The 27,838-nt window shown below is 33.9% G+C and overlaps 1 protein-coding gene across 1 annotated transcript in view; it reads right to left on the bottom strand.

Moving 5' to 3' along the window:
• MALRD1 (MAM and LDL receptor class A domain containing 1) overlaps positions 1-27,838 on the bottom strand; it is a gene marked incomplete at both ends in the record, with an annotated part of 206,527 nt that overhangs the window by 71,719 nt on the left and 106,970 nt on the right. Inside the window, one exon of the mRNA XM_079538377.1 lies at positions 8,964-9,144. Within this exon, the coding sequence (XP_079394503.1) occupies positions 8,964-9,144 (181 nt within the window). The remainder of the gene's footprint in view (positions 1-8,963; positions 9,145-27,838) is intronic.

Below are 27,838 nucleotides of genomic sequence, written 5' to 3'. Positions count from 1 at the left end.
TTCCTATATCATTTTTAGGGATAGCATGATAGATACTCTATCAGAGACTTTGACAGAGATAAAAATAATTAAAATTAAAAATAAAAATATGAATTAACATACAAGCATCTGCACAACATCTTCATACTAAATAAATAATCTAACTCCTGTTTGACAATTCCTGCTGTGGTATTAAAAGTCACATTTGCAGAGTACGTAATCATTCTATCCTAAATACGTACGTAATCATTCTATCCTAAATTCTTACACTGGATAAAAAACTAAATTAAAACAATAAATACTGCCTTTTGAACAACAAAAAAATTTCAACATCAAGAAGTAACCAAACAGAAGTTCATACAAAAAAAAAAAAAAAAAAAAAAAAAAAGAAGCCTCATACAACAAATAATTTGAAATTACTCATAAATATATATATATTATTGTGGCATAGGAAAACAGTAATAACTTATCATATCTGTTTATTTCATGTCCTATTGAAACTGCAACATTTACTGAAAACTTGAATATCACAAGAAACTACCACTGGACAGATTTTAGATAAGTAGGAACTACTAACTGCATGTTATGCTAATCCCTAAGCCAAATGAAACGGAAGTACTTGAAAAACAAAATACATACACAACAGAGTATTGTTTTTCAATGTGGTAGAATGTGGAATGATGCAGAAAAAGAACCATATAGTCTTCCAAGTAGCTTTTAAGAGACTAATGGAATTGGCTTGTCTTGTGGATCACTAAATCCTACAAAAGAAGCATGTTAACAATGGCTGCTATAAGAAAATGCATTTATTCAGTCATATTTTTTCCAAAATATTTTGTTTTGTATAGCCAAATTCTCAATATACCAGCAAAGACAAAAGTGTCTTTCCTATTATGTGTGTTTGTATATATAGAGAGGAAAAAGCAACATGTACATGAACAAACACATGCATACCACATTTTAACTCTTATCTGGATTCATGACAAGGTATACATTTACATATCTCCATTTCCTATCTCTAAATTACCTATGAAAGACTAGCTCATGTATTACTCTGGAAATGTGCAGGCATGACAAGATTCATTTGAAGATAGTTGATGAATAGATCAATATGAACTCAGAAACTTTGTTTCCATTACCAGGAAGATTACATACTAAAGAACACTTGAAAATATACTTCTTTTCTTTATATTTGCTAATAGAGGATAAAGAATACAACACTCTTCTTTTACAAACTTGTGTCAGATTTAAAACATCTCTTACTTCTTTCATAGTATCTGAAAAAAGTGTTGTTGAAAGTATTACTCCATGAACATTACTCTCCAAGTTTCACCCTTCACTTAAATTAAAATGTATGAATTATAAGCTCCTAGAAGGATTAATCAGACCAGCAACTCAACTATACTCAGTACTGTGAAGTTCAGCATTTATGATACACAATTTTCATCATGCTTGTCATTTGCTTAACCCAACTGTTCAATACCCTTTTTACATGACTTTTTATATAACATGAAAGCTCCATTAGCACACTCATCAATAATGCTTCTGACTATGAGTGACCTTGACGATCTTCTGCAGGGAAAACTAGAAGAAAAGTTCCTACTGATGCAAGCTAAATATAATTTCAAACAAGGTTCTATTGGAATCAATAAAAAAACACTGGGAATTCTACTCAACGTATTTTTCATTGAAAAAGCCTGATTTCATTTGAAGATATGCATTGTTTCCGACATAAACAGCTGATATAATATATTATATTAACTCCAGAAAGAGAATTTTGCCTTCGAATACAAAATTCTGTCAGTTGTTTTCCTAAAGAAACTCAAGGTTAGTAGGAGCTGGTGATTAAGGCCACCAATGACTGGAAGAATGAAAATTCATCTACAATCTGGAAATATAGAACTGACTTTGGCTTAAGCAATATGAAAGATTAAACTAATAAATAAATATTTTCAATTTCTAATAATGACATAACGGAGCATAAGAACACATACCAGACAAGACAAGAATTCTGTAGTACTACATCCAGATGAGTCCTCAATACAGGACAAATGTGTACCTTTTGGAGGTTTCCAGAGGAGGGCCACAGAAATGATCCCAGGGATGGAACACCTCCACTACGAGGACAGGCTGAGAGAGCGGGGGCTGTGCAGCCTGGAGAAGAGAAGGATCTGGGGAGACCTAAAAGTGGCCTTTCAGTATCTACAGAGGAGCTGTAAGAAAGAAGGGATGGATTTTTAGCAGGATCTGTTGTGATTGGACAGAAGGAAACCTTTTCAAACTAAAAGAGGGGAGATTCACACAGGATTTAAGAAAAAAGTATGGGTTGTGTGTCACTGGAACAGATTGCCCAGAAAAGTGATGGATACCCTGCCTTGGAGGTACTCAAGGTCCGGACAGGGCTCTGAGCACATGTATGTGTCCCTGTTCATTGCAGGAGAGTTGGACCTTTAAGTGTCCCTTCCAAAAGATTCTATGATTTTATATTTGTTTAAAAGTGAAATATAGGCTTTTCTGCACGCTATATCAGAAAGATAAGGAGCTCATTCACAGTGTGTACTAACGTAAAAAGCTGACATACTTTGCTTAATTCTAAAGAAGACATTAAAGAGCAGCACTCAGAATTGAGGAACTGAGAATTTATTTATTCCAGGTTTTATCCTTTAGTAGCCTGCTGATTTTACTTTGGAGCAGACAGGGCAAAAAATCAAGTGATCCTTTTGCAAAAAATTCAGCTTCACAATAATTATGAACATGTTCAATCACAGGATAAGAAGTCCTGAAACTGTTCAGCAAAGTGGTTTATCCCTCTTGGTCCTTTCTCTCCTCCCTGTATCACCCTGTCTGATTCCAGTGCAGAGAACACTCAAAAAGTTCCTTTCAATGTTACATATCAAAAAGTTCATCTAAAAAAAATCCAGCTGTCACTACCATGTATATTCTTCTAGTCTTTTAAAGCTTTCTCTTTTGGCCCAATAGTAGAGATGTTTTGATTTCCAACCTGGTGCAATATTTCTTTTCTCTCCTTTAATCTGTTCAAATAAGGCCCTAAATTCATTTTCTGAATCCAGGTTATATGATATTTGAATGACTTTATGGTTGTTCATACGCATATTTCTAGAAAATCTTCATATGCAACACCACTTAGGTGAATGCCTTTAGCATCATATGACATTGAATAAATTCTGAGAAACATTGATGTCATTTTATAATTGTTTTACTGGGTACTGTACACAGTTGTTACACAGTTGCTCAGAGGCAAATGAAAGGAATGGTCTCTCAAGAAAACGTCCCTTCTTTTTTTTGCCATTATACCAATTTAGTAGATGTTTTCCCTTGAAGAACAGGGGTCTGAGAAGTTGCACACCACTAAATTCATGTGTTGGAAAGAGATACTGAGAAGGCTTCTTCATTCTCCTCATTATGGGCTGCTCCCCTATGTATCTCTGACAGCCCTTGTAACCTGGGCTTGGGCAGCCTATATTTCCTCCACATCTCTCCTAACATGGAGTACTTTCTGGAAAATAAGAATTTTACCATAATTATCAGCAGGTTTACCAAGAAGTTTTAGCGAGATGATACAACTTCTGTATTCCACATCTGAATATCTTGACGATTAATGATTTATCAAAAAAGGCGGAAAACGTCATAAAGCACAAAAACAGTCTCAGTAGAGAAAAAAACATTGATCAGAACTGGACATACATTCTGACTGAACACAAATACGTATCTTGAGAGAATGAGTTGGCTCCAGCTGCTTTCCCTATCAGAACTCCCTTCATTCTTACTTCAGGGCAAAGTTTGAACTGAATATTTCTGTTATAGAAGCTTGAACTTCTCACAAGTGTTTGAGCAGAAGAAACTAAATGCTTCACTAAATGTAAATCTTTGCATCATACATACTTGAGAATTCAAAGAAAACACTGGCTTACATTAAAAGTAAAAAAGTTGGCCTATGCACCCAAACTCTGGGATGTTTCAGTCGTTTTCTCTCTGATCTGCAAAGCAAGGATGGAATCCTAATGAGAAAGGATTTCTCCACTGAGACTTTCAAAGCTTCTTGTTTATGGGAGTACGAAAGTACAGTTGTTCAAAGGATTGTTGTAACTTCACCTATGGTCTCTGCGATAAGCAGGAGCTGAGGAGGAATACAAATATACAAGAGGAAAGGGAAAGACAAGTTTACCATCATGCAAAGTATGCTTTGTTACATTTTGAAGAAAATTCCCATTCTGCTCAACTTGTTAAATCTATTACTTATTAATAAGAAAGCCATGGCATTTTGATTTTGTTTTCTTAAAAAAAAAAAAAAAAAATGTATTTTTAATACTAATTACAATTTAATAACTGCCTTATTTTGCTTTTAACAAGGAGAGAAAAGCTTGTAAAGTGTGATTCCAATCAGGCAGCTCACTGAGATCAGTGAAGACATTTTTGTTTCTTCTGAATTTAGAGTTATTTCTACACTAATTTTACTTATTTTTCCTTCTTTGTTTTTCAACTGGTGCCCTGTAATACTAAAATAACTACGTGTGGAATGGATGAGTAAGGTATATATCAATTCTTATACGTCTTATATGTGTTGTGTATCTGAAGTAGACTTTTTAAAACAATAATGTATATATAAAATACAGGCTAAGAGCAACAGCATGTCTTATGAGTTGAATGCTTGATTTCCTGTTTTATAATAGTAAGTCATCAGTGGGAAGAGCAAACCAATAATGTTTAAAGTGCTCTTCAAGGTAACCAGGAAGATCACAGCTTATTTCCAACACAAGTTTTAGAAGTTGTCACAGGTATCAGAAGATTCAAAACCAAAATTATCAGTGAAGGCTTATTCTGTATTTCTGTAGAACACTCAGAACACTAAGAGGTAATTTATTTAATAACTAAGATTAAAATATATGTGTGTTTTTGGTGGTTTTTTTTTTTTTTTTTTTTTTTTTCAAGTTCTGGGACAGTAATTCCTTTTACATCTTTAAAGCTCAGTGTCATAATGTCATGTTTTTTAATAATTGACTGATCATGACTGGTTATTTGCAGACTAAGAAAACAGTAATTTTTTCGTTTGTAAAAAAAAAAAAAAAAAAAAAAAAGCAGTTAATTAATAAATCATTATATTAGTATTAACAATAACATTTCTCTGGTTGTGACAAGACTCCTCTATTACATTTCACTGTTTTTCTACAAAAACTGCCAAGTAAAAAGATATCAGATTTGGAACTTAAATTATTTTTGTTATCAAAACATAGCTTACTCTTTCATAGTCAACTGATAAGACTCTTTTATGCAATGTTTCAGTCTCAGGACAATATTTCCAAGAAATGTCACATTTCCAGCAAATCTAGTTACTTCTTAACCTTATTTTCTATAGAAATCAGAGAGAACTGAGAGAAATACACCTTCCTGGCTAGGGTCACTGCAGCTCAGATCATAAGAAAGTTATCTGTATTGTTCTGCTAGTAAAGAAGCATTTAACTAATTAACTTTAGAAGGCAAATAAAATGGAAAGTTTCTCCCTTATCAGTTGAAAATGCTCACGTATCGTAATATACCATACTGTACACTTATGTAAGTAAAATGCAAAGAAGTCTGCAGAGCTAACCTGCCTCCTTGCAGATTCCTTTGAGATGTACAGCTTTCTATAACACACTGTATGAAAGCAAGCTGAAGGCAAACATGCACAGCAAATTGAGCCTTTAGATTTATTAAACACTGCTGTAACTATTACAAAGTATTACCATACTCCGTAAAGCGGGTCTTGTGTTCACACAGCCTTTTCCACTAAAGTACTTTATTTCTGCAAGGAGGCAGTTATTTTTTTGTGTTGACTATAAAATGTGAATCAGGAATACACTTTGGCAGCCTGCAAAAAGTAAAATGCTATTCCCAAAACATTCAGAGCTCCAGAACTGTTCTGAAAGTATTCCCCACCACAAGCTGCATTCTGGGAAGCAGATAAACACTCATCTTTCTTTTCCCATGCACTTCAGGCTTTCTCATTTTCATTTCTTGCTTTTTTTTTTTTTTTTCAAATCTGTTATCCATGCTTTTTTAAAAAATTATATATTTTTTCTTCTCTTCATGGTCTACTCCTCTGTTTATGTAATTACTGTGGCTAGGATATCTACAACAATGTACGAGATTTTTGCTTGACCTAAAAAGTTTCAGTGGAAAATACAGATGTGTCCCTGCCCCTTGCTGGGTCAGAAATGCTGAGCTACAAACATGATACATGAACAAGCACTGAAAATCAAGTCCTTCAGTTGAGAATAAGCCTGTTTTTCATGTCACTCTTCTCTCTTAGGTTTTTGCCATAGATTATGCTTGCTATCTTTTAGCATTGTTACAACCATTGCAATAAAAAAGTAAACTCTCTTCTGAAAAAAAACCCAACAATTTAGACATGACATGTATACCCCCAGGCTTGGGTCCCATGGGAAATTTTCAAGAAAATGGCAACATATACATAGTATGTTCTACAGAGATAAAGAATCAGTAACAGTAACAGCGAAAAAGGTTGAGTCAGGCTCCTGCATCTGATCATGCCAAGAGGAAAGTCAGCGTGCCAAAAGTCTTGAGGAAAATTAAGCAAAAGGTTCCCATCTTGTGGAGTGAAAGCCAAAAAAACACCCAAAACCCTACATGAGCCTGATGTGAAAGGCACTAAAAACAATGCAATGATTCCCTCTTGACTTTGATTTGAACCTTAATTACACTGCAGATACTGTAGAGACAGGAAATTCGTAGGGGGTGGGTTTCTTCTTTGCTTGCTTGTTTTGTTTTCAGATGCATGCACATATGCAAGAACATGGAGTTCAAAAGCAAATATCTGACAGAGTTCTGATTCTGCTGAAGAGCAAAAACATAAGCATAAAAATAATCCAATAGGAATGCACCTAAACTTTAATGAAAACCATACATTATGTGGCATATGCTACTGAAGTTAAGTGAGCTCATCATATAAAGATTGTGTTTTATTGCAATATAAAAACATATACCATGCAAGCGACAAATCTGTCTATGAAGGATTGCTGTCCTTGGATTCTGACTTTACTAAACCAATCTTTAGAAAAATGTTTTTGTATTGCAATTTGAATTCCAACTGTGCATTTTAAACTCATATGAGAAAGGCTTCTTCTGAATCATCCACCTTCATAATCGTTAATTTTCTGCAAAATACATGTTACTATTACTAACCAAAAGCTATAAGTATTTTAAAATAATCATAGCACAAAGTGCAACTGCTTTTTTAACAGCTTCTTGCTGAAAAAATGATATAAAACAAACCATTACATATTGTAAAAACCTGAAGTTACTTTCTCAACTCGTTCTCTGTCGGGGTATATTAATGCAGCACTGGTTATAATACACGATTAATATTCAGACTTATAGTGCCGTAGATTAAAGCCAACGTAAATTTCAGCAATCTTAACTGTTTGAGAGCATTAAGATCCTTCATATGACACATTTCCAGTTCCCTGTTCAAACCATTTTCTTCAGCTCAATGATAATTTTGTGGAATATTTCCAGTAACACTCATGTAACAACTACTATCACGTTATCATAAAATATATGTAATTAAGATGAAGCAGAAGTATTTTTATGTTTTACAAAAGAATATGAACTTCAAAGGAGACAATTTACGAATCTAATGGGAATTTTTCTTCTTCCTTCAAAAAATAAACCCTGCTATGTTTATTTGTTGAATATATTCACAAAAATGACTTCGAAATGTCTAAGTTGTTATAGCCCCTAAATGGGATAGAATCCCTGGAATGGAGTTTAACTAGATCCTACCTTATGAAATAATATATCTGAGCACAGTTTGTCAACAAACTTCAGTGGAGAACAACATATTCTCATCATTCATGAGTTACAGACAAATGTTGATCTCCCATCTTCTGCTAGGGCAGGCTTAACCATTTCTTATGTCCTTTGGAGAATGATTACATGCCCACCAGTGGAGGCAACGTGACATTTTGAAAAAGCACAACAGAATCACAACATTCATAGGCATAAATGTGCTTTTAAGGCAAAGTCGCTCTTAGAATTTTCAGTTCAGTTTTGTAGCAGAACCAAAGTTATTTCCAGTTTCCATGTTTTGGTTTACAGTGCACAACAGTTTCCAAATGGATAAATTGCATATATTTTTCAGATAAAATTAGATAGAAATATGGTCTTTAGAAATGTACTTTTCCAACCAAAGTATTATTATCCAGACCATGGCAGAAAATTCAGTTAGCCTAAATAACATCCCCCAAACTCATACAATATTGATATGTGATCTTAGCAATTATTTTCTTACTCAACCAATCCACTTTTATTGTCACACTTTTTTCTACCAGAGACAGAGAACACATTCGTCCTTAATGAAAGCCACAATCCAAACAACTTTTATTTTTTTCTTATTTATTAACATGTTAAATTCAAACTCTGACTCTACTTTAGACTACGTGCACAAGGAGATGAATTAACTAGGATGAATAGCTTGTGAGTTACAGGTTTTGTTTATTTTGATGGCTCTAACATTTGAACTTCAGTAAGAAAAGGAATACTGACAGTAGCTTATTTACAGTTTCAACTTATTTTTATGTAACAAGATTTTGCAATAAAACACGGAGATCACAAGTCTCAATGTAATCTGATGTTTCTACAACACTACTATGTACAAAAACAGAGACTCAACAGCTTAGCAATCAAATACACTGAACAAAAGTACTTAAAACCAAATAAGGAAACATAAATTCAGACATTTATTGGATTTATCTGCAAAAACTTAGTGGGAGAATTTTGTACTAATGCAAGACTTTCTATATTAGTAGAATATTATTAAAGTTATATAAGAGAAAGCAATGTATTCCTGACAGATTTATTTAAAAAGGCACTACAAGAAAATCAGTAAAACCATTAGATATTTAAAAACAAGAACGAACATTTTACACCTACTTTTAGCATTCCTCTAGTTTCCATCTTGAACTTACCTATAGAGCAATTGTTGAACTCTATGTCATCTAGTGCTGCTCCTCCTCCTAGGTCTCTGGTACGAATACCTTCAAAGATAACTTCAAAATTTCTCAGCTTCCCCAACTGTAACTCAACTTTTCTCCATTCATCACTAACACTTCCTGAATCACTCCATATTTTGACAATTCCATCATCAGTCTGAAGTTTGAATAAACAGAAAGATAAATATGGATTATCAAATACTATTTTTGTACAAAAATAGAGAAAAGACTGGAATATGCATTTTCAGTTTTGCCAAGAAAAGGGAAGTACACTTTGCTGGGATAGTTGGAAGAAAATAAATAAAATCAGATGATTACTGCAATAACCAGATAAACATCAATAAGAGATCAAGTCTCAGTACAGAAATGTGCATGATTGAATTCCAAAACAGTTCATTTTTGGCATAGTTGCATTTAGTGAGATTCTTTGTGTTTGGAATACTTTACTGGATGTAAGGTTACTTTTTTTTTTATTATTATTAGGGTATCAGATAAGAAGAGTTTAATGATTGAGATAATGTTTGTTCAAGGATGGAAGCAAATATAAAATATTCACTTTAGTTTATCTGAAGTTAAATAAGAAGCATTTTGACTTTCAAGTATGTTAATATATTTAAGAGCTGTTTCTTAAATATTCAATCATACTACCTAATGGGCAAGTCAGCAGCAAGCAACACGGTAATGAAGACTCTAAGAAAGCAGTACATGAGCAAGCAACATCTAAGAAAAGCAGTTAAAACAGTTGAAATAACCAGAGAAGCAAAACCTTATATTTCTTTATACTTAGTGAAATTGTTTGATTAAATTTATGTTAACAAGATTGTTTTATACATCTTCATGATGAGTTGGTTATTTCTATCACTGCATGTTGAATAAGAAAGTGCAGTCACACATGCACAAAAATACTATACTAGCTGTTTCTGAATCAGAGAATTCATGCAATTGTTGATATCTTTTGAAGTCTTCACATCTACCATGAAACAGTTACTGAGGTATGGTTTAACAATGCTGTTTTGGAAAATTTTCATTAATCAGTGTATCTATTTATTTAAGAAAAATGTATTTTTTTATTGTTCATTATATAGCTAACTTAAAAAAACATGAGTGTCCATAACTGTGTGAAGTCCACAGATACTTAGCTGATCAAATCCACTGGTGTTGTACTAGCAGCAATAGTATCTCTGTAACTCACAAGGAGAGTTCGTACAAGCAAGTAAGCAGCAATTTTAGGTATTGCTCCTTCAGTGATGTCTCATTGGTTTAAAGTCAATGACACATTCAAATAAAGAGAAAATAACATAATAGGCGCTTTGTGCCACTTATTCCACAGATGGCTGATAACAATTGGTTGCGATTTTCACAGCACATTTCTCACAGTGAGACACCTGAATTTCATGTGCTATCACATCTGAGATCCATTTATTCAATACAGTATGCCAGCTCCCTTTCAGGCCAATAATCAATAAAACTTAGGGGAACTGAAACCAGAATGAAAATAAAAACCTTTCTAAAATATACACTTAAATTTCAACTCTAAAACAGAGTGCAGAGGAATCTATAATAACACAGAGCTCAAAAAGAGTAAATACTATCACTGAAGTTGATTTTAGTAGTGGAAAAATGTCCTTTTTTTCAAATCTGACTACTTTTACTATTCCTGTTCATCAAATCTGTGTTAATAATTTAATTATTAACTTCTAAATATCTGTTGTTTATAGCCTTTTTAAATTATCTCCACAAGAGTGCTACATATTCTTAGGATAATTTGTTCAGTCTGGAAATATTTCTGTCTACTCATGACATGAATAAAGTGCATAGTTATGATGAGATACATTTGGCTTTAAGGTCTCCAACATGGAGAATAAAGCAAGACTTAAAAGAGAAGCACTTTTTAACATTAAATTAATTTGTTGTTTCTGGAACCTCTTCTGTCCACCCTTGAGAATTTTTTGGAATGGAAAAAATTCCTAGACATTATCTATAGGACATAACTCATTAATTTTACAAAAGTAGCCCAGTACTGTTTATTAGTAGTGAACTTAGGAGACTTAATAAGGCAATTTCTGTCAATTTATGTATTTAAATAAGCTAGAAGCATTCAAAACTTGCATATGCCACAAGAATAATACCCAAATATTTTAAAAAAACCTGCAGTTCATTTCAGCTTATGGAAATCAGTGGAACATCTTATAATATACATGGGTAAATATTTGTATAAAACCTGAAAATGTTAAAGGTAGCACAGTTAGCTGTAATCTGATCCTCACAGTTGTATTGTTAGCAGTGATGTTATAACCATGAATTATGAAGTCTTTCTGCAGTTACAAGAATGAGAGCATTACTTCTTCCCGATCCCCCGTCCAAGAGACACTGAGATATGTAGAAAATTGTTTGCTAGAAAGAAATTTAAATTTAAATTAAATTATTATTATTTTTTTAAAAGTGATCATCTCACATCTCACAAAGTCTTGAATATAGGAATGATAACAAGATATAGAAGAAACAGCTATTTTTTTTTTTGACTGAGTTCATCTGCAGCAGTCCCTATACAACAGAAGCATTACAGACAGTAATACTGGGTGCCTTTTCACTTGTTCAGCTACAGGTATACATAGCAAAATGAAAAGAAACCCTATCTCCTGTATAATTGCATGAAGGCTGTTCTAATGTGGACTGCAGATTACATTTGTTTTATATACATATTTATATTTTTATATTTAAACGTGTATTTTCTTATTGAGAAACATACCTCAGAAATACTTGGATGGTGGGGTAAGAACAGAAGTCAGACTGTCAGTACCTCAACACTTCTGTTTCCAACCAAGGAAAAAAAAGAAAATAATTGGTCTCTTTCAACAGTACAAGTACATTGTCTGTATGAAACAGCCAAGAAGACGTATGAAAGGGAGACAAAGAGGACACTTGACCCTCCCCTCCCCAGGCCAGGCAGTGGAACTGGCTTGGCCAAAGGATGTGAGCTGTATACTCTTTTCCGGATGTACACTTTGGCATGAGAGGATCATAGCTTATAAGCTTTGCAGATTCCACTTCACAAATTATTGTGGGTTTTTTTTTCTGCATTCATTTAATCTGCCTGGTGCTTAGGCATTTCTTTCATATCTTTGGAATGCGTTTGCTTCAAAAATACTTATATGGCCTGAAGGTGGGGGGAAATGACTGTACTTTGACCTTCCCGTTGCATCCAGAAAACCTGTGACCTTTTCTCATTCCAATATATGTGCATTCATATAAAAGAGATATATGACAATAAGAAGAAATGTGTTTCAGCACAGAGCAGACTGGAGGCCACAGAGTCACTTTTCCTTGTGTTTTCATGAGACTGTTTCTACTAACTCACATGCTTACTGAGTGTTCTGGGTTTCTAGATAGCTTTTCTTCCAGGGTTGTCAGCCCAGTCTAACTGTGCTGCACTAGAGTGATAAAAGATGATTAAAATTTTGGGGTTGGACCACATGTGTGGGGGTTGATCATGTTGCCTATTAGTCAGGGTAAAAATCCTATTTTCCAATTTACCCTGGAGTAGTCTAACTGCATGTGTTTCTAAACAAACAAGCAAACAAATTAGTGGAAACCATAAAACCCAAATACTATGATCTATCTTGCAGCCACCCATCCACATCTCTGGTTTTAAGCATCATGTTTGGCATCACTTTACCAGCTTCTCACAACACCACACGACATTCTCCTTGGACTCCCAGTTCAGTTTTATTCACTTCACACTCCAACTTCTATTAACTTCTCTCTTTCATTTCTAAAACCTAGTCAACATCTACTTTCCAATTTGCACACTCTTGTCGGCATTTCCACTTCAGTTAGGCATGGTAAAGAGATTCTTGTATAATGACAATCCTACCATTCTCAGTTAAAAACAGCATTTCAAAGGAATATAAAAAACCACATCCAGAAGCCAGTAAAAATAAGAGGAAAAACACCTGTCTTCTCAAACAGAAAGCTAAATTGATTTCTGAACCATGGGACCAAATTATGTTTTTGACTATTACATACATGAAACTATTCCAAGGAGGAAAACAGAGGTTTTTAGAGCTCACTAACATAAAACGCACAAGCAAAATATATTTTCCCTAAAAATTTGTGAAAAGTCCACTTTTTAGCAAGATATCTCAATTGACAGCAAAACCCTAACAATATCATGTCACCAGTAACACATAACAACAACTAGATTTTTTTCTGATGATAGTAAACTGTTCCTTTGATATTTTTCTTTAGCAAAACTCACACTGAGACTACTAAAACTATATGTGAAGAGGATGTCTTGGTTTCACTCTCTGAAAAGCTGTTTTATTAATTGCATGTCACTGCCCTCTATGGGTCAAACACAGTGTAAGGTCAAGTGAGGTGATAAGTCACCCTTAGTCAAAGCATAACATTTACAAGACCTTTTTCTACTTGCAGCAGTGAGTCTGTGTCTTCCACTGGCCAATCATGTTGAATGACAAAAAGCTCTCATAGAGTGGGAGAGTTATGATCTAAGATGATCATAAACTGTTTAGATCTGCACAATTTCATGGCTTGCCATATTGTCTAATTCCTATTCACATGCAGAAGATTTTTTTACTTGCCTTCTGATAGTCTGAGAGTAATTGTTTCTTTACAATTTCATTACTTTTGAAATCAAGATTTTTCTCCATGCTTGTCTTTGAAGAACAATCTAAGTGCTTATAACCTCTTTTCTGAGCACTTCAAGGGGAGAGTATCTTAGTGGGTTCAATATCCTTCTGACCTCACCTGGGAATATTAAGAATGGAGAAGGAAGGATTTCTTTGTCTTAGAAATCCTTTCATTTTGTGTCTGGCTTTTATATTTCCCTTATGCATCAGAGACCATAATTATTTTTAAGACTCCATTTATAACACAGTCAGAACAATATTAGAAGCTGAATTGCGAGTCTGCAATAGAAGCATGTATTTTTCCCTTACAAGATATTGCAGAGAAAGCTCCTATGAACACACTCTCCATCAGAGGAATACAATAAGAATTCCAGCATGAATACCAAGGTTCTGCTATAGTTACTTCTGCAGTGAAACAGCAACAAAAAATAGGTTTTGATTCTGAGCTGCACCTCTCCTATTCATGTTACGAGCTGAGAGGAGTTAAAAATCTTTCCCTCTGTCATTTACATTTGATATGTATTTCAACAGGGCCACAGAAAATGAATCCAAGCTTACCAAATGGATGGAGGCAATAAAAACATTTGCTAAATATTTCTGGATTCCCCAAACCAAATATACTTGAGGGCTTTTTAATCAGAGAAAGAATATTTTCAAATTATTCATAAAAAAAAAACATTAACTGTATTATTATTAATAGCACATAAATAAATTCAAGATTGATGGTATCAAAAGGCTTTGTGATATCTTTCTGTAGCACCATTTAGACTGTCAAGACTCTTTTCAAATTATTTTAAACATTTAGGAGAAAACTCTTCTTTCCTATCCCTTTGAAAATAGCATCTTCCTGACTAACTGTTGCCATCCAGATTTCTTTTTAAATAGAATATTTTAAAAGTGTTATAAAAAGCAATAGAACATATTACAGAAATAATTATATAAATTTTACAGCCATTGTTCATTCATCAGCTTTTATGTGCATCTTAATCCCCCTGTTTCACAACTAGTTCAGAAGGGGAAATTATTTTGCAGACCATGTCTTATTCTTTCACAATCCACTCTATTTTCATGATGTGCAAATAAAGTTAACTAATATGCACTCTGTCAATGTAGCTTTATTTTTTCTTTGTGTAATGGCATTGTTAAATCATTTCAATTGCTGACCAAGCAGTTTAAAGGCAGAATGTCCCACAATGAAATATGCCATTTCTCTCCTTCCTCTTTTAACTCAATAAGGAACAGAGAACCGTCCTTTACTATTATGTTTAAATCCAAAGTGCATCAATGAGCATGAGAGCGAAACAAGAAAAATCACAACTCTTCCTCATTTGTTCATATTTTAAAGGCCTTTTCCATGAAGTTGTAGCTCTCTAAATAACAGAATAATTAATATATTTGCTTATGTTTTTACAAACATCTACTTATTTAGTTTTAATAGCTCAAGAGTGAGGCCTATACTGAGATTTTCAGCTTATTCGTAGTAGGTCTGGGCAGCAAATACCTCGTACATATCTTGAAAAGAAATTTCAAAAAAACATGCTAAATTATAATAAAACAGAATGATAGTTTCTAGCTGAATCTCTTACCTTGAAAAAAAAAAAAAAAAGTGAATTGTATATATCACCTACAGTCATTTTCAAAGCGATTAGCATATTCTCTCTTCTTTTTTAATTTCTCATTCATTTTCTCTTAAAATTCAAGTTCCTAAAAGAATAATGCTTAGATTATTTGAAAAAAAAAAAACAAAACAAAACAACAAAACCAGCAACTTTTACCTCATATTTTGTTCAAGAACTACATCAGATTGATCAATTCACGTACACTATCAACTTCTTAAAATTATTTAAATGAATCAAAGAGTGAACTGAAATCAAATTCATCCAAAATTTGAATTTTAAATACACTTTTCTTCTCTCTCTCTTTTTTTTTTTTTTTTTTTTTCTTTCTCCATTAGAAGAACAAGAAAGGCTTATCATTTGATTTATATATATTTCCCTGGCTTGTGTGGTGCCTCTGAGTCACAGAAAGAAGTCTGTTTCCTGCCTGACTCGGTGGCAGTAGAAGCCTGACAGAACTATCTAATATCTGGACTTTTCAGTTTTGGAAATGATGGACAAAGCTTGAGAATGACTAAAAGAAAATACTATGTATTCAGAACACTCCTGCTGAGGTCATGATCAGATGGCCTGGGGGAGCTTCCTGCTGATTTCTTACACTATTTGAAAAGCCTGAGAAACCCAATCTGAAATAATAATTAATAATAATAATAATAATAATTTTGTATGAAAAACTGATCAAGGTAAGAAAATAAAAAGATTTTTCAAGAAGCTATTGACATGAAGAAAGCTGAGAGCAGAAAACAAGGCAATGCAGATATGAGTTATGAATGAGCACGTCTTCCAGCACACTGTCCATCACTCTGCTGATAACAAGTCAGTACAAACAGTTCAGTGGCACTTCACAACATCACTAGATACAATGTCATCTCAGCTTTACCAAACTATGTTTTCGTGCATTCAAACAAAGCAAGTAAAACATCTGAACATGTTAAAAAAAATGGTTACATATAATATTCTTCCTTTAGCTACTGCTTTGAAAGTTTGTTTCTCTCATTAAATAAACATGCAGAGACTTTGGTTAAGATTTCAGCCAACAGGTATAGCTCACAAAAATTTATATAAAAGTAGAAACAACAACAAAAACCAGCACACTAACAGGTAATAGAACTTAACCATTTACAGAGTAATGCCTCAAAAACAGGAAATTTGAAATAATGAAATAGACTAAGCTATGCTCTAGGAACATGCAGCTGAAAGTGATGAGATTACTCAAGTCCCAGTAACTTCAATGGAGATTTATAACTCTTAGCACTGAAAAGAACTCACTAGAACTGGTTTTTCTCCAGTTTTTCCGAGTTATGTTTTGACAAGAACTAGAAATGCTATTTAGTATGTCTGTGCATGCTGTAAAAACTGTTGAAAAAGAAACATTAAACTGATCAAATAGTATCTTTAAGACATTATTTGATCCAGGCAAAATTTATACTGCGTTAATACATTACTATGCATGAAAAATTAGCTTCACTTTTACGGATAACTTACAAAATCATATAATTGCATTATCATAGTGTATTGTAGAAAGAAAGAAAACAGTAAGATGAAACATTGATATTTCAGCCTTCAAGCCTTTTATCAGGCAGTCTGCATGTATTAGTGTGATCAGGTTTCCATAATAAGAGTTAATGACAAAGTCTATCCATCCCTTTCATTTTCTCCATTGTGCAAGACATTAAGATAATTTTCACTCTCTCAAATATCTTCTTCTCCACAATTTTCATTTCCAAAATTAACACTACGATAGTAAGTGAATATGCATTCTAATGAACTATTTTGATAGAACATATACGAATGATGAAATTTACTTATCTTTAATGCACAAGTTTAAGAATTCAGGAATCTCACAGTGAATTTATTTGGAGTATCAGAAGGCATTATCAGTTCCTCCTGCTGTGAGTGTTCATACTCATAGCACTTCCAGGAGGTAAGTGGCAAGATCCTTGGTACGTAATTACTGTATGCGCTGAGTTGAGAAAAGTGAGTTTCAAAAACGATTATAGAAAGTTACTGGTAATTCATCTGAAGACAGGATTTTGTTTCAAGTAAGTAAGCCTTACAAGGACTAACAAGTTGCTCATTAGCAAAGATGAAGCTCTAGCTATAAATCTCATAATGAGGTTTTGGAATTCTAAGGGAATGCAAGAATAATGTACTGATGATTGTCTTTGAAATTTTCCATCGGTATTCATCTTTTTAAAAGTTTGATTCATCCTGTCACAGCTATTACATCTACTAGATTTTATTATAGCAAGCCTTCATTTATAACCAACAAACCGTCTTGTGTTTTAATTGTTCTTTGCATCTCTCTAGATGCCCCTCATACAGTTGTCATCAAATATATCTGTGTGCTTGGGCTGTTAAAATACATCTTCATTTTGTGTGATATATTTATCAATTCAGAGTAATAAAATGGCTCCTGTCTTATCCCAGCCCTTCTTCATCTTTATGTGCAAAATCTCCTTTATTCCCCCATTTAATCTAATTATGCGAGATTTTGTTTTTTAGGTAACTTAAAGGATATGCTTGAGTTGTACTTTTTTTTTCCCCCCTCAGTCTTACTCTGCAAAGACTGAGTAACAGTAAGCATTAAAGACCTTTTATAAGACCATCAGTATTTTGAGAAACTTATTTTTGTTTTGTCACAAATGTTACCATCCCTTTGTTTTAACCATGTTTTACAGGTTTTCTGACTTTGTTCCCATCTTAGCATTGAGGCAGCTTTATTTCTCCGGAAATACAAAGCTCATATGGAAAACAACTTTACAGAAACTCCAGGATTGTTTCGGGCAATGTTTACAACAAACTATAGTGCCAATGTCAGGATGATCAACACAGTGCAGGCCTGGTACCTGCACTTAAGGCGACTATCTAAAATGCAGAATATATGCAGTAACAGATAAATAAATCAAAATCATAAAAAGAAATTCCAATGTGAGATAACCTGAAATCTGTCATTTTTCCCACTAAATAACATACACTCAACATATTTGAAGATGAGAGAGTCAAAATCACATAGCTGATTAACATTTGGTGGTGATAGTTGTGTTGGCAGTTTCTTTTTTATGGTGTGTTTGCTTTTTTGTTTGTTTGTTTGTTTTTTAAGCAACACCACATCTTGAATGTAAAAGTAAGCATCTTCAAAATAGTTTTGATAACTCTTAAAAGGAGTTGTCCTTTAAGAACCATATTTCAGATTCTCTTTTTCTCTTAGAAGATGATGCATTAATATCCTCCTTCATAGTTTTGGAATGAAAGAAAAACTACAAATTTGCTTTCCAAATACATGCCTTCAATAGCTTTGGAAGCAGTGGTAACACCCGGAGTTCCTGCTGACCTCAATGCAGAGCTGGGTAGGTATGCCCAGGGTCAGGGTGATGCTAAGACCTGCCTGGAAGAGGAATACCTCTGTACAGCCAGCCACAAGCCTCAAGCTACTTGCTTGTTTGCAGGGAGCAGGCAGAAGTTTTGCTAACAGGACTGTATTTTTTCTCTCAATCTTTGACAGTGAGTGCTGAAAGGACCTTATTTTTCCCTTGGAGGACTGGGCAGCTTTTATAATAACTTTACAATTACTTCTGTAGAAATGATTTGATTATATTTTAAGAGTAAGAGCTTAAAGCAATAGATCTCCAAAGGTTAGATACATACTGTGATAACTGTGCTTTTGTAAGAAGCATGTAACACAATAAACAAAACTTTCCTGCTGTAACAGGGATTCAGATTAGATGTCTCAGAAACTATTCTTAAGCCCTACATTCCTCCATCATGTCTAATATTTATTACTGTTCTGACTGCCCTCAGAAGTGGGTTTCCTGGCTCTCATCACCCTCTGTAGTTACTGCAATGTAAAGATTAAGTTAACTGTCCACCTTCACAAGTTCATAACCTGCGGATGACCTAAATTAACTCGTTGCTTAAGAACATTCCTGTGCCATGACAGGAAGGTCAGAAGGATTTTTCTGTTGTCAGTGTTGCACTGTTTACAAAATCAGTCCTTCTAGGTGGAAATCATGGAGTTGCTCAGTACAAAACTCCACTCCACACTTCAGAATGCAAAGATTTAATTATGAAGAGATTTAGTACCATCATTAAAGTTGGCCTGAAAAATGGAAGTCCCGATGCAAAGCCAATTCAGCTAAACACCAAAGCTTTCAGGGATTTTGTTTCTTTTGATCAATATTTCAATTTAACAATTCACTTCAAATGCGATTTTGATTCTGCATACAAAAATAATTTTAGAAAAAAAAATCTTTACACGAATTCTGATGAGAAAAAGTCTATAGATTTGGGAAGAAAATCCATAGCAACAACAACAACAATCTAAGCTTTTTTTTTGGGAGGGCAGGGGAGGGTGGGAGGCGGAGAGGTGAGAGGGAAATAATAATTAAAAAAGAATATTTGGAGGCAGTAAAAAAAAAGCATAAGATGAGACATAATATTTCTTAAGTCCAGCAGTGGTCTTCTGAATTTCTGTACAATTACATAAAAACATTAGATTTTACTAAATATCTCTCTTGTCAATAACTTCAAATGGCAAGATTTCAGGACAAGGATTGACATGAATACTCCCTACTAATCATCAACAAGGATCTTAGTATACTTTTTCAGAAACGTGAGAATGATTACTGCCAGTCAGATGTCACCCCTACTTTGATATAACTGTACGTTTTTCTTCATGACATTTACAGACTGTTCCTGTTCCTATTAGAATGTTTTTTTCCATTTGATTGTAGCTTTGGGGCTTGTAGAAATATAGAACAAATCTACTAGGATATTAGATGACTGGACAGGCTCAGGGGAATCAAAACAGAAAGGCTGAGAAAAATAGCAAGTTCTTTATATAGAAAAGGCTAGATTAAAAATCTGATCCTGAGCAAAGAGACATCTTAAAGAAGAAAGCTAAAATCCCATCTCTGAAATATCTAGTGGATAAAATTAGTTCTTTACCAACGAATCAGAGATCAGATTTAAAATTTTAATCTGTGGTTATGAAATTTATTCTCGACAAATTAAAGTCTCTCATAACTGACATTTCCTATTATATTGAAGCACTTCAGCATGATTCCACCTCTTTCCCTACTTCTCTCCCCAGTGACAGCCACCTTATATGTTTGAGAAGATAAAAAGTTATGTTATACATATGATGTGAGGGACATATAAGATAAAAGTTCTCAAGATTCCTAGTGTTCACAATGCCAGCATAATTATGAAATATCCAAAATATTTACTGATATATCCAGAATTCATATATTTCTCTAATAAAATTCCTGAATGTAACTAGTATTGCTTATTGAAAGGTATATATTACTGTCTAGTAAGGTATAAAATACACAGTCACATGTCTAGAGGAAGTATATGGAAAGCCATAGTTACTTTACCTAGACATAGTAAAATTCCAACAACAACAGAAAGAGATCACAACAGCCATCACAGTGGTTGCATGGTATGCATTTATGACTTTTAGCACAGGAATCCAACAGCAGGTCTTGCAATCTTAATGCATTTCTTACAAAACTTATCCACTTGTTGGATAAAGCACAGAAATCTCTAAGATTCCTTTCCTGTTGCATCGTAGAAATAATTGGTTGCATGACACAGAGACAAGACAATAGCTCTGAAAACAAGCACCAGACAGAATTCAAATATATGAAAGAGAATTCTTTCAGCCTGTCAAAAAAAAAAACAAAAAACAAAACAAAAAAAAACATAAAAAAAGAAATAGCAGGAAATTCAGTGCATTTTTTCCCTCCTTAGGATCAAAAAAGGTGGAGCTCCTCCCACTAATGTTTTGGCCTTCAATGAAAAAAAAAACAAATGAACCATACTGATTTCCCTCAGATATTTCTTCTCATGTAACTGTTACATAATTCATTTCTATTTTACAGGTTCAGTGGCTGTGATAATACTCATTCCCCATTTCCAATTTTTCACTGTTTCTCTAGATGTTGCAGACAATGCAGAAGTTCTGTATGCATTTTCTAAGCACATTTGTTCCCTTCTGCAAATACACACAGAACTAATTATCGGAAGATTATAAAACTCCTTGTGTGAACTAGAGAAGCACTGCAACATAAAAACATACCAAAGGAAAACTATAACCAATGAGGGATCAAACAACTGAATGAGATATGAGAATGAGATAACTCCAATGGATTTGTGGAAGAACACACATTTCTCACACCTCTTATAGCAGAAATTCTGTCTGATCATATCTCTATGGGAAGGGTTATATTAAAATTAAGTGATTAAGAACTTTCTAAGTCAATGGGATACTAGATGATTCATCAAATTGGCATATTTGAAAAGGTAAACTGGACAGTATGCTTTAACTTTTTAAAGTACTGTTTAATATGTGGTTTTGTTTCACCACATGGTCTCCTGCACTTTTTTTTTTCCCTCATATGACCACATCTTCTCTGGATATTATTTGTAAGGCGATTTAGTTTTGTTAGCTACACACAGTAAAATTTTTCCTTTTCAGGATGAAGAGACTGACTGAGTTATATCCCATCATGAACGCTGACTCTCTTGGAACGGTCTGACTGCATCACTATTGGGAAGAGATGTAAAATCCTACCTGAACTTAATTTCTCTGTGCAACAAATCTTCTTACAACTTAGGAGACAGCAATTTGTACATAGATTAACTTCAAGACGTATTGACTTAAGCACACTGCACTACTGAGAAAGGGAAAGTCAAAGGTAAAAAAGCAAAGAAAACTACAAAAAAAAAGTGCATTTTGTGAGTCAGGTGAGAATTATTAGCTATTAATTCCTTACTATAAGTCATGTAATCATAAAGCAGATGGGCTGAAAAAAACCCAGAACTATCGTTCTTTTAGTAACACTGGAAGTACACATCTGGTGTATAGTGTTAAAGAATTGGAAATCCACCTAAATCATTTTGTGACTGCTAAAAAACTTTTTGATAACATATTCCCTCTGAACTCCCATGGAACACAATTATAAACTGAATCACACTGTCAAAGTTCTTAGAGTAATGTTGTGCACAGCAGAATACTTCAAATCTAACGAGTGTTTCCATGTCATAAATAAGAAGAAACTTCTTCTGTTCACTGATCAATGAAATGAAGTAGATGGTACATGTAACAAAAATTAAATACCACCTCTTCTGGTTCACATCAAAAACTCTTCTTCAAAGAATCTTATCTTTCATACAGATTAAACCTCATTAAATTAGAAAATAGTAAGGGACTGGTTCTGCTAGTCTGTGGAAGGCAGCAGTGAGCATTTGAGGTGAAATCCACGTAACAGTCTTTTTAATTTGTGATTTTAGTAGTATGACAGTATCATCACTCATTACTCATTGACTTATGCAGAAAATCACATTACTATGGTATCTTCTGTTAAAAAGCATTTGGTCTTAAGAGTAATACTAAAATTATTTGAGCTCCTCAGTTTTTTAGTTTGGCACATATAGCCTGTTAAAACATACAGTAAAAAGGTACAAAAGAGTAAGGCAAGGTGGGAAGCATTGAGGTCAGCTGGACCACGTACAGTGTGTGGCCGAACTACAGAAAGAACTTCAACCGGAAAAGTTAGATAAGAAATCTAACTGCTCAGAGAGGTTACAGTGGAATTAAAAACAAAATGCAACATGGAGCAATTCTGATTATATTCACCAGCTTGCATTGTATGCCTTTATCTTTTTTTACACTGTATTTCTACGTCTCTCAACAGTTTCAGATAGCCACTATCATATTGGATGATGAACTGTTGTGGAAAGAAGAAAGCCAGCATCTTTTAATGTAGTACTGATGAGCAGATCATTCACTCCTATCACAACTTAAATTCAAGATCCTCATTTGGGAACTATTTTCTTATCACATAGGCTGTTTACAACTCCTCTGATTTTCATCATCATTTATTTTCCTGCTTACATGTCACCAGAACTCATGTATCAAGAAGCATCAAATTGGGACACATAACAGCCTAGGGTGGGACAGCCAATCTTTAAAGTCATAAAAAATAACAACACAAAAAAACCCCGATGCATTGTTGCTTGATCCTTAAACAACTGAAAGAAATAGAATAATAAATTTGAATATCCCTAATTTTCATTATCACAGTTGTATTCTTTTCACAGCAAAGCAAAAAGATAACTAATTTTTTTTTTTTTACTTTTCTGCTTATTTTTCTTTTTTGTCCCCGTAAATTTAAAATATTGTTAAAAGACTGATTTACTGTAAAGACTACATATTTCTCAACGTAGATCATTCTACAAATCATTGGATGCACCTTGTACAGACACTGTCCCTAACAGTTATTTCTTAATTGGATTTGATCCCTATCAGATTTGACTTTCTCCAACATGAAATCCTATAAGGTTACCAAGCATGAAAGAATTTAGCTACAACAGTTTGACAGTATAAACTACCGACTAAAGGATCTTATCACTACATACATAAGACAAACTGAAATATAGTCATTGCCACCTACTCTTTCCAAAATAATTTAAGAGAAATTTATGAGAAACAGATTGTTGTAGATTACAGTCTGCTATAACTACAGTTAATATCCAGTGTGAAATACAAATCTTGAGCCACAGGGTGGAAAATATTCATAATGTCTTATAACAGTTATTTTAAATATATAGATTATTTAGTAAAGTCATTTAATTAACTGGTAATTTTAGAGAAGAGTGTTATTTTAAAGTTATAGTTTAGTGACATTAATTTTTGATTGATTAAAGCTTACAAGCCTTAACTTCTAAATCACTGTAGTTTCTATTAAATGAAAAGTACCATCCTTACACATATTGAGATATGAAAATAACACCCACACTAATTACCAAGAAACTGTTATTTGCAAATAACTCTTAACAAAGAGTTAGGTCTGCATTTCACAGCTGGTAAATAAAACCTTAGTCCAGATACTCATGAAGAGTGAAAAGGGCCCCATAAGCAAAAGTAAAAAAGGCAAGAAGGGTTCACAGTGACTGAGAATAAGGAAGGTAAAGGGGGATAGTTAGAGATAGTTTATGGAAGTAAGAATGTAGAGCTTGTTAGAAAAATAAGGGACTGCAGACACTGGGTCTGGGATAGTGAGGAAGATGAAGGCCATGCCAATAAGGTTTGAGGACAACCCAAAGACATCTGGCAGGGATGTGATTAGATTTCCACAGGGCTAGAAGAGACCGGTTTGGAGGGATGCCCCACTGAGAGGTCAGAAGTTTACAGCAAGAAAGGTCAGAAACCTTTGCGAGGAAGATGACAAATCTTTATCCCATGATCCACTATGCACGTGCAAGAGGGGAGGGTCTGCATGCTAATGAACTCTCAGGGGTGTAATGAATATGTATCCGAATTCCGGGAAAACTATTGATTATGTATTAGTTTCGCCTATATCTGTAGCACAATTCTTCCAGACAGTGAGCAAGTTAGGTGGATCTATCCCCTTTGCACCCAGCATACACACACTGCTGAATAAACCACACCTGCTTTGTAATCTTACTTGGGTCACAGAGTTTGATTCCGCACATCACTTAGTTCTAGTGTATATGGCAGCAGAAGATGATCCTTAAGTTCTACCTGGAAGGCTATTTTCTCTTTTAAAAGTGAGATTTTGTATAGTTCTTTACATCTTTACTTTAGTGGACAACTTGAATCTGAATTTGCTTTATCAATAGTTTGACTGCTAAGGTGTTTATAAAAAGTTCTAATAAAAGCTGAGTCAAAGGTTCATAGGCTGAGTCCAAATTTAGGGACAGGAATACTAAATGATACCTGTGGCATTTCTGTTAAAAGAGTGCACGTCCTGTGGCTTCATCCTCTGAGAAAGGTGCACTGATCCTGTCACATTTCTAAGATTTCAGTTATCCCTATTGTATCTGCCATGGTTTGGTCTGGTTTCCATGACACCAGAGTCCACTTCAGCAGTTAAGGGACACTCAGGTACACAAAAAAAAAAAAATGAAGCATATCTCTACAGGGAGCCAGGACATTGGGGCTCTCAGAAATTGCTCTAGGGGCACAGCATGAACACTCCCCACATTATAACATAGACTTATGGGCTGAATCTAATAAACTTGGCAGGGAACACATGTACATTTAGTAGTATTTTTGCAGCTCCATTGTTAAATTCTTCTCTTACATTTATTTTTCTTATACTCTCTATATATTACAAATTACCAACAAGTTTATACAATTAACAGTATGCCATATGTTTTGTCAAATTATGTTCTTGATTCAAGAACAGTAAACAGATTAAATTGTAGAACTGCTACGGCAGTAGAATCAAGAAAATATAGCATAGAAATGTTAGTTGAAAAAACAAAGGATAACAAAGAAAATACAGCTTGCCTGGATAGCATTCTGAATTTAACAGCTTTAAAAAAAATGGAGAAGAAAGCAAAAAATGAGTGTTTATATGTCAACTAAGGAGTCATGCAAAACATTTGGTGGTTACTGAGTTTGATTGTTTCTATTAAGAGAACAAGAAAAGGACACTATGTCAGATTCGGCATTAGAGACTAATTTTACTAGCCAAGGAATTAGTGTGTAAGCAGGATTCTCAATAAACAACGAAATTTTAATGATATATCCTATTGCTTTCTGTTTTTTGGGGTTCTGTTTTAAATATATTCTTTCATTCTTAAGTTTTATCTCTCAAAGATGGCATCTTATCCTTTTAATGGTGTGAATCCATCATTATGAGATGGCCTAAGCAACTCCTATGAACAGACTATGGAGTTTCCATGAGACTGCAAAAAATTAGTCTCTGAGCTTCAATGATTGTCTCATAGGCAGGTAATAAAAATGTACTAAGTCATGGATCAGTGTGTCTGCACTGCTTTCAAAATGTTTGGAAGAAAGTGGGACGATAGTGGGCACACAAAACTCCCGTTACACTGATTGCTGTGAATGATTACTGATCTCTATCATTATCATAAAATGTCAGTGCAATCTATGAACAAATACCTGTATATGCTATTAACAGCATAACAGGTACTAAACACTGCTTATTCTGATCCTTGCATGAAAAAAATTGGAATCAGATACCTCTATGTTTGTGAAATAAATTAAAGCAAAAACAGAAACTCAATTGCTTTTTCTCCTCCATTCTCCTTACTTTCCTGAAAATACTGTGAATCTTAAGCTGAAGGCCAAAAACAGAAAATATTTCTCTAAGCATAAAATTTCCACTTTTCATGCTAAAACTCTTCCTTTATTGATTCATCAAAGTAATTTTAACACAGTGTAGCTTGATTCTGCAAGCCTAGGAAAGATCAAAGGCTACCAGAAACTAGAACAACTCCAAGACACTAACACCAAACATTGAATTAAAAATAAAAGTTGTATTAAGGGAAGATAAAACTGAAAACAAATTAAAGCTCTACAATGAGATCCAATGCTGCATCACTACTTGCTGAAGCTTTGCTAATATAACAACTGTTAATTTAGTCTGTGTTTGACAGACGGAATACTTTCATTGCTGGAAGATCAATAGGTCTTGTGGCATGAATGAGAAAAGAAAAAGGAAGAAAATAAGGTCTTCCACCTTCTCTGATGTTCAGCAGATCTCTTTTGTTTTGTTTTCTATGTAAAACTCTTCATCAGAAAAGTCAGATACTGTCTTGGGATTTCAGGTCTGATCAACACTGAGCACTCCTTAAAAGGTATTAGCAGTTATCACGTTAAATGAAAATATATGCTAATTCAATCTGTAAATTTAACTATTTAGAAGAGATATTAAAAAACAACAGAAATCTCAGAGCTCAAAGTTGTACCTCATAAAGTCCATTTATCTTCATAAAAATGTGCCTGTTTCACAGATGCTGTATAAAGAAGAGTTAATTTTGCTATCTGTTTCTTCAGTAAGACTCATTCAGTAGCAGCTTTATGATCCTTAAAAGATTCTATCTGAGATATACTTAAATCATGACTATCACAAGTGAACGTCTGCTCTGGAATGTGTTAGAAAAAGAAAAAAAAATCTGATTTGCAAAGGTACACAAGATGCTTCAAAGCCTTATATATTAATAAAGCAGCACCACTCTGTGAGATTACAAATCCACAAATCAGTAAGGTAAATCACTGGTAGAGATCTTCAATTCAAGGAATTAGTTCAATGAAACAATTCTGGAGAACTGTGGAGTGTGGAAGAAACTGAAAATGCGTTTTTCATCTCGGTCATATTGTGCCAAGCTGCAATAGAAAAATACATAGTGATTTTTGTCCCTGAGAGGCAGGGCTTATTATTCCAAGTGAAATATTACAAGATATTGATATATTACTTCAGTGATTTTGTCTACATTATGTTGTTTTAATCTGACAGAATGTTGTTTTCTAATGTGACGCTTCCCTGAATTAAAAAGAAATTAAAAGAATTAAAAAACTACTTAACATATTACATACAAACAATTTCTTGTATATGTCTTTCTAGAAACTCAATGATCTTAAATTATGAATGCTCTGATGTACCTTTTGTATTTGTAAGTGAGATTCTAAAATTAATGAGCAGTTCTTTGATCCTTTGGAATATGTATTTATTTATATGTTTGTGCGGGGTATGTGTGTGTTTATAGATATTTTCTAGTTCAGACTTGTGCAACTGTACTGTTCCAA

Source organism: Tetrao urogallus (assembly GCF_951394365.1).
Source record: "Tetrao urogallus genome assembly, chromosome: 7".
Taxonomy (NCBI): Eukaryota; Metazoa; Chordata; class Aves; order Galliformes; family Phasianidae; genus Tetrao; species Tetrao urogallus.
The sequence above is the reverse complement of the archived record's forward strand: the minus strand, read 5'-3'. Positions and strand labels throughout refer to the sequence as shown.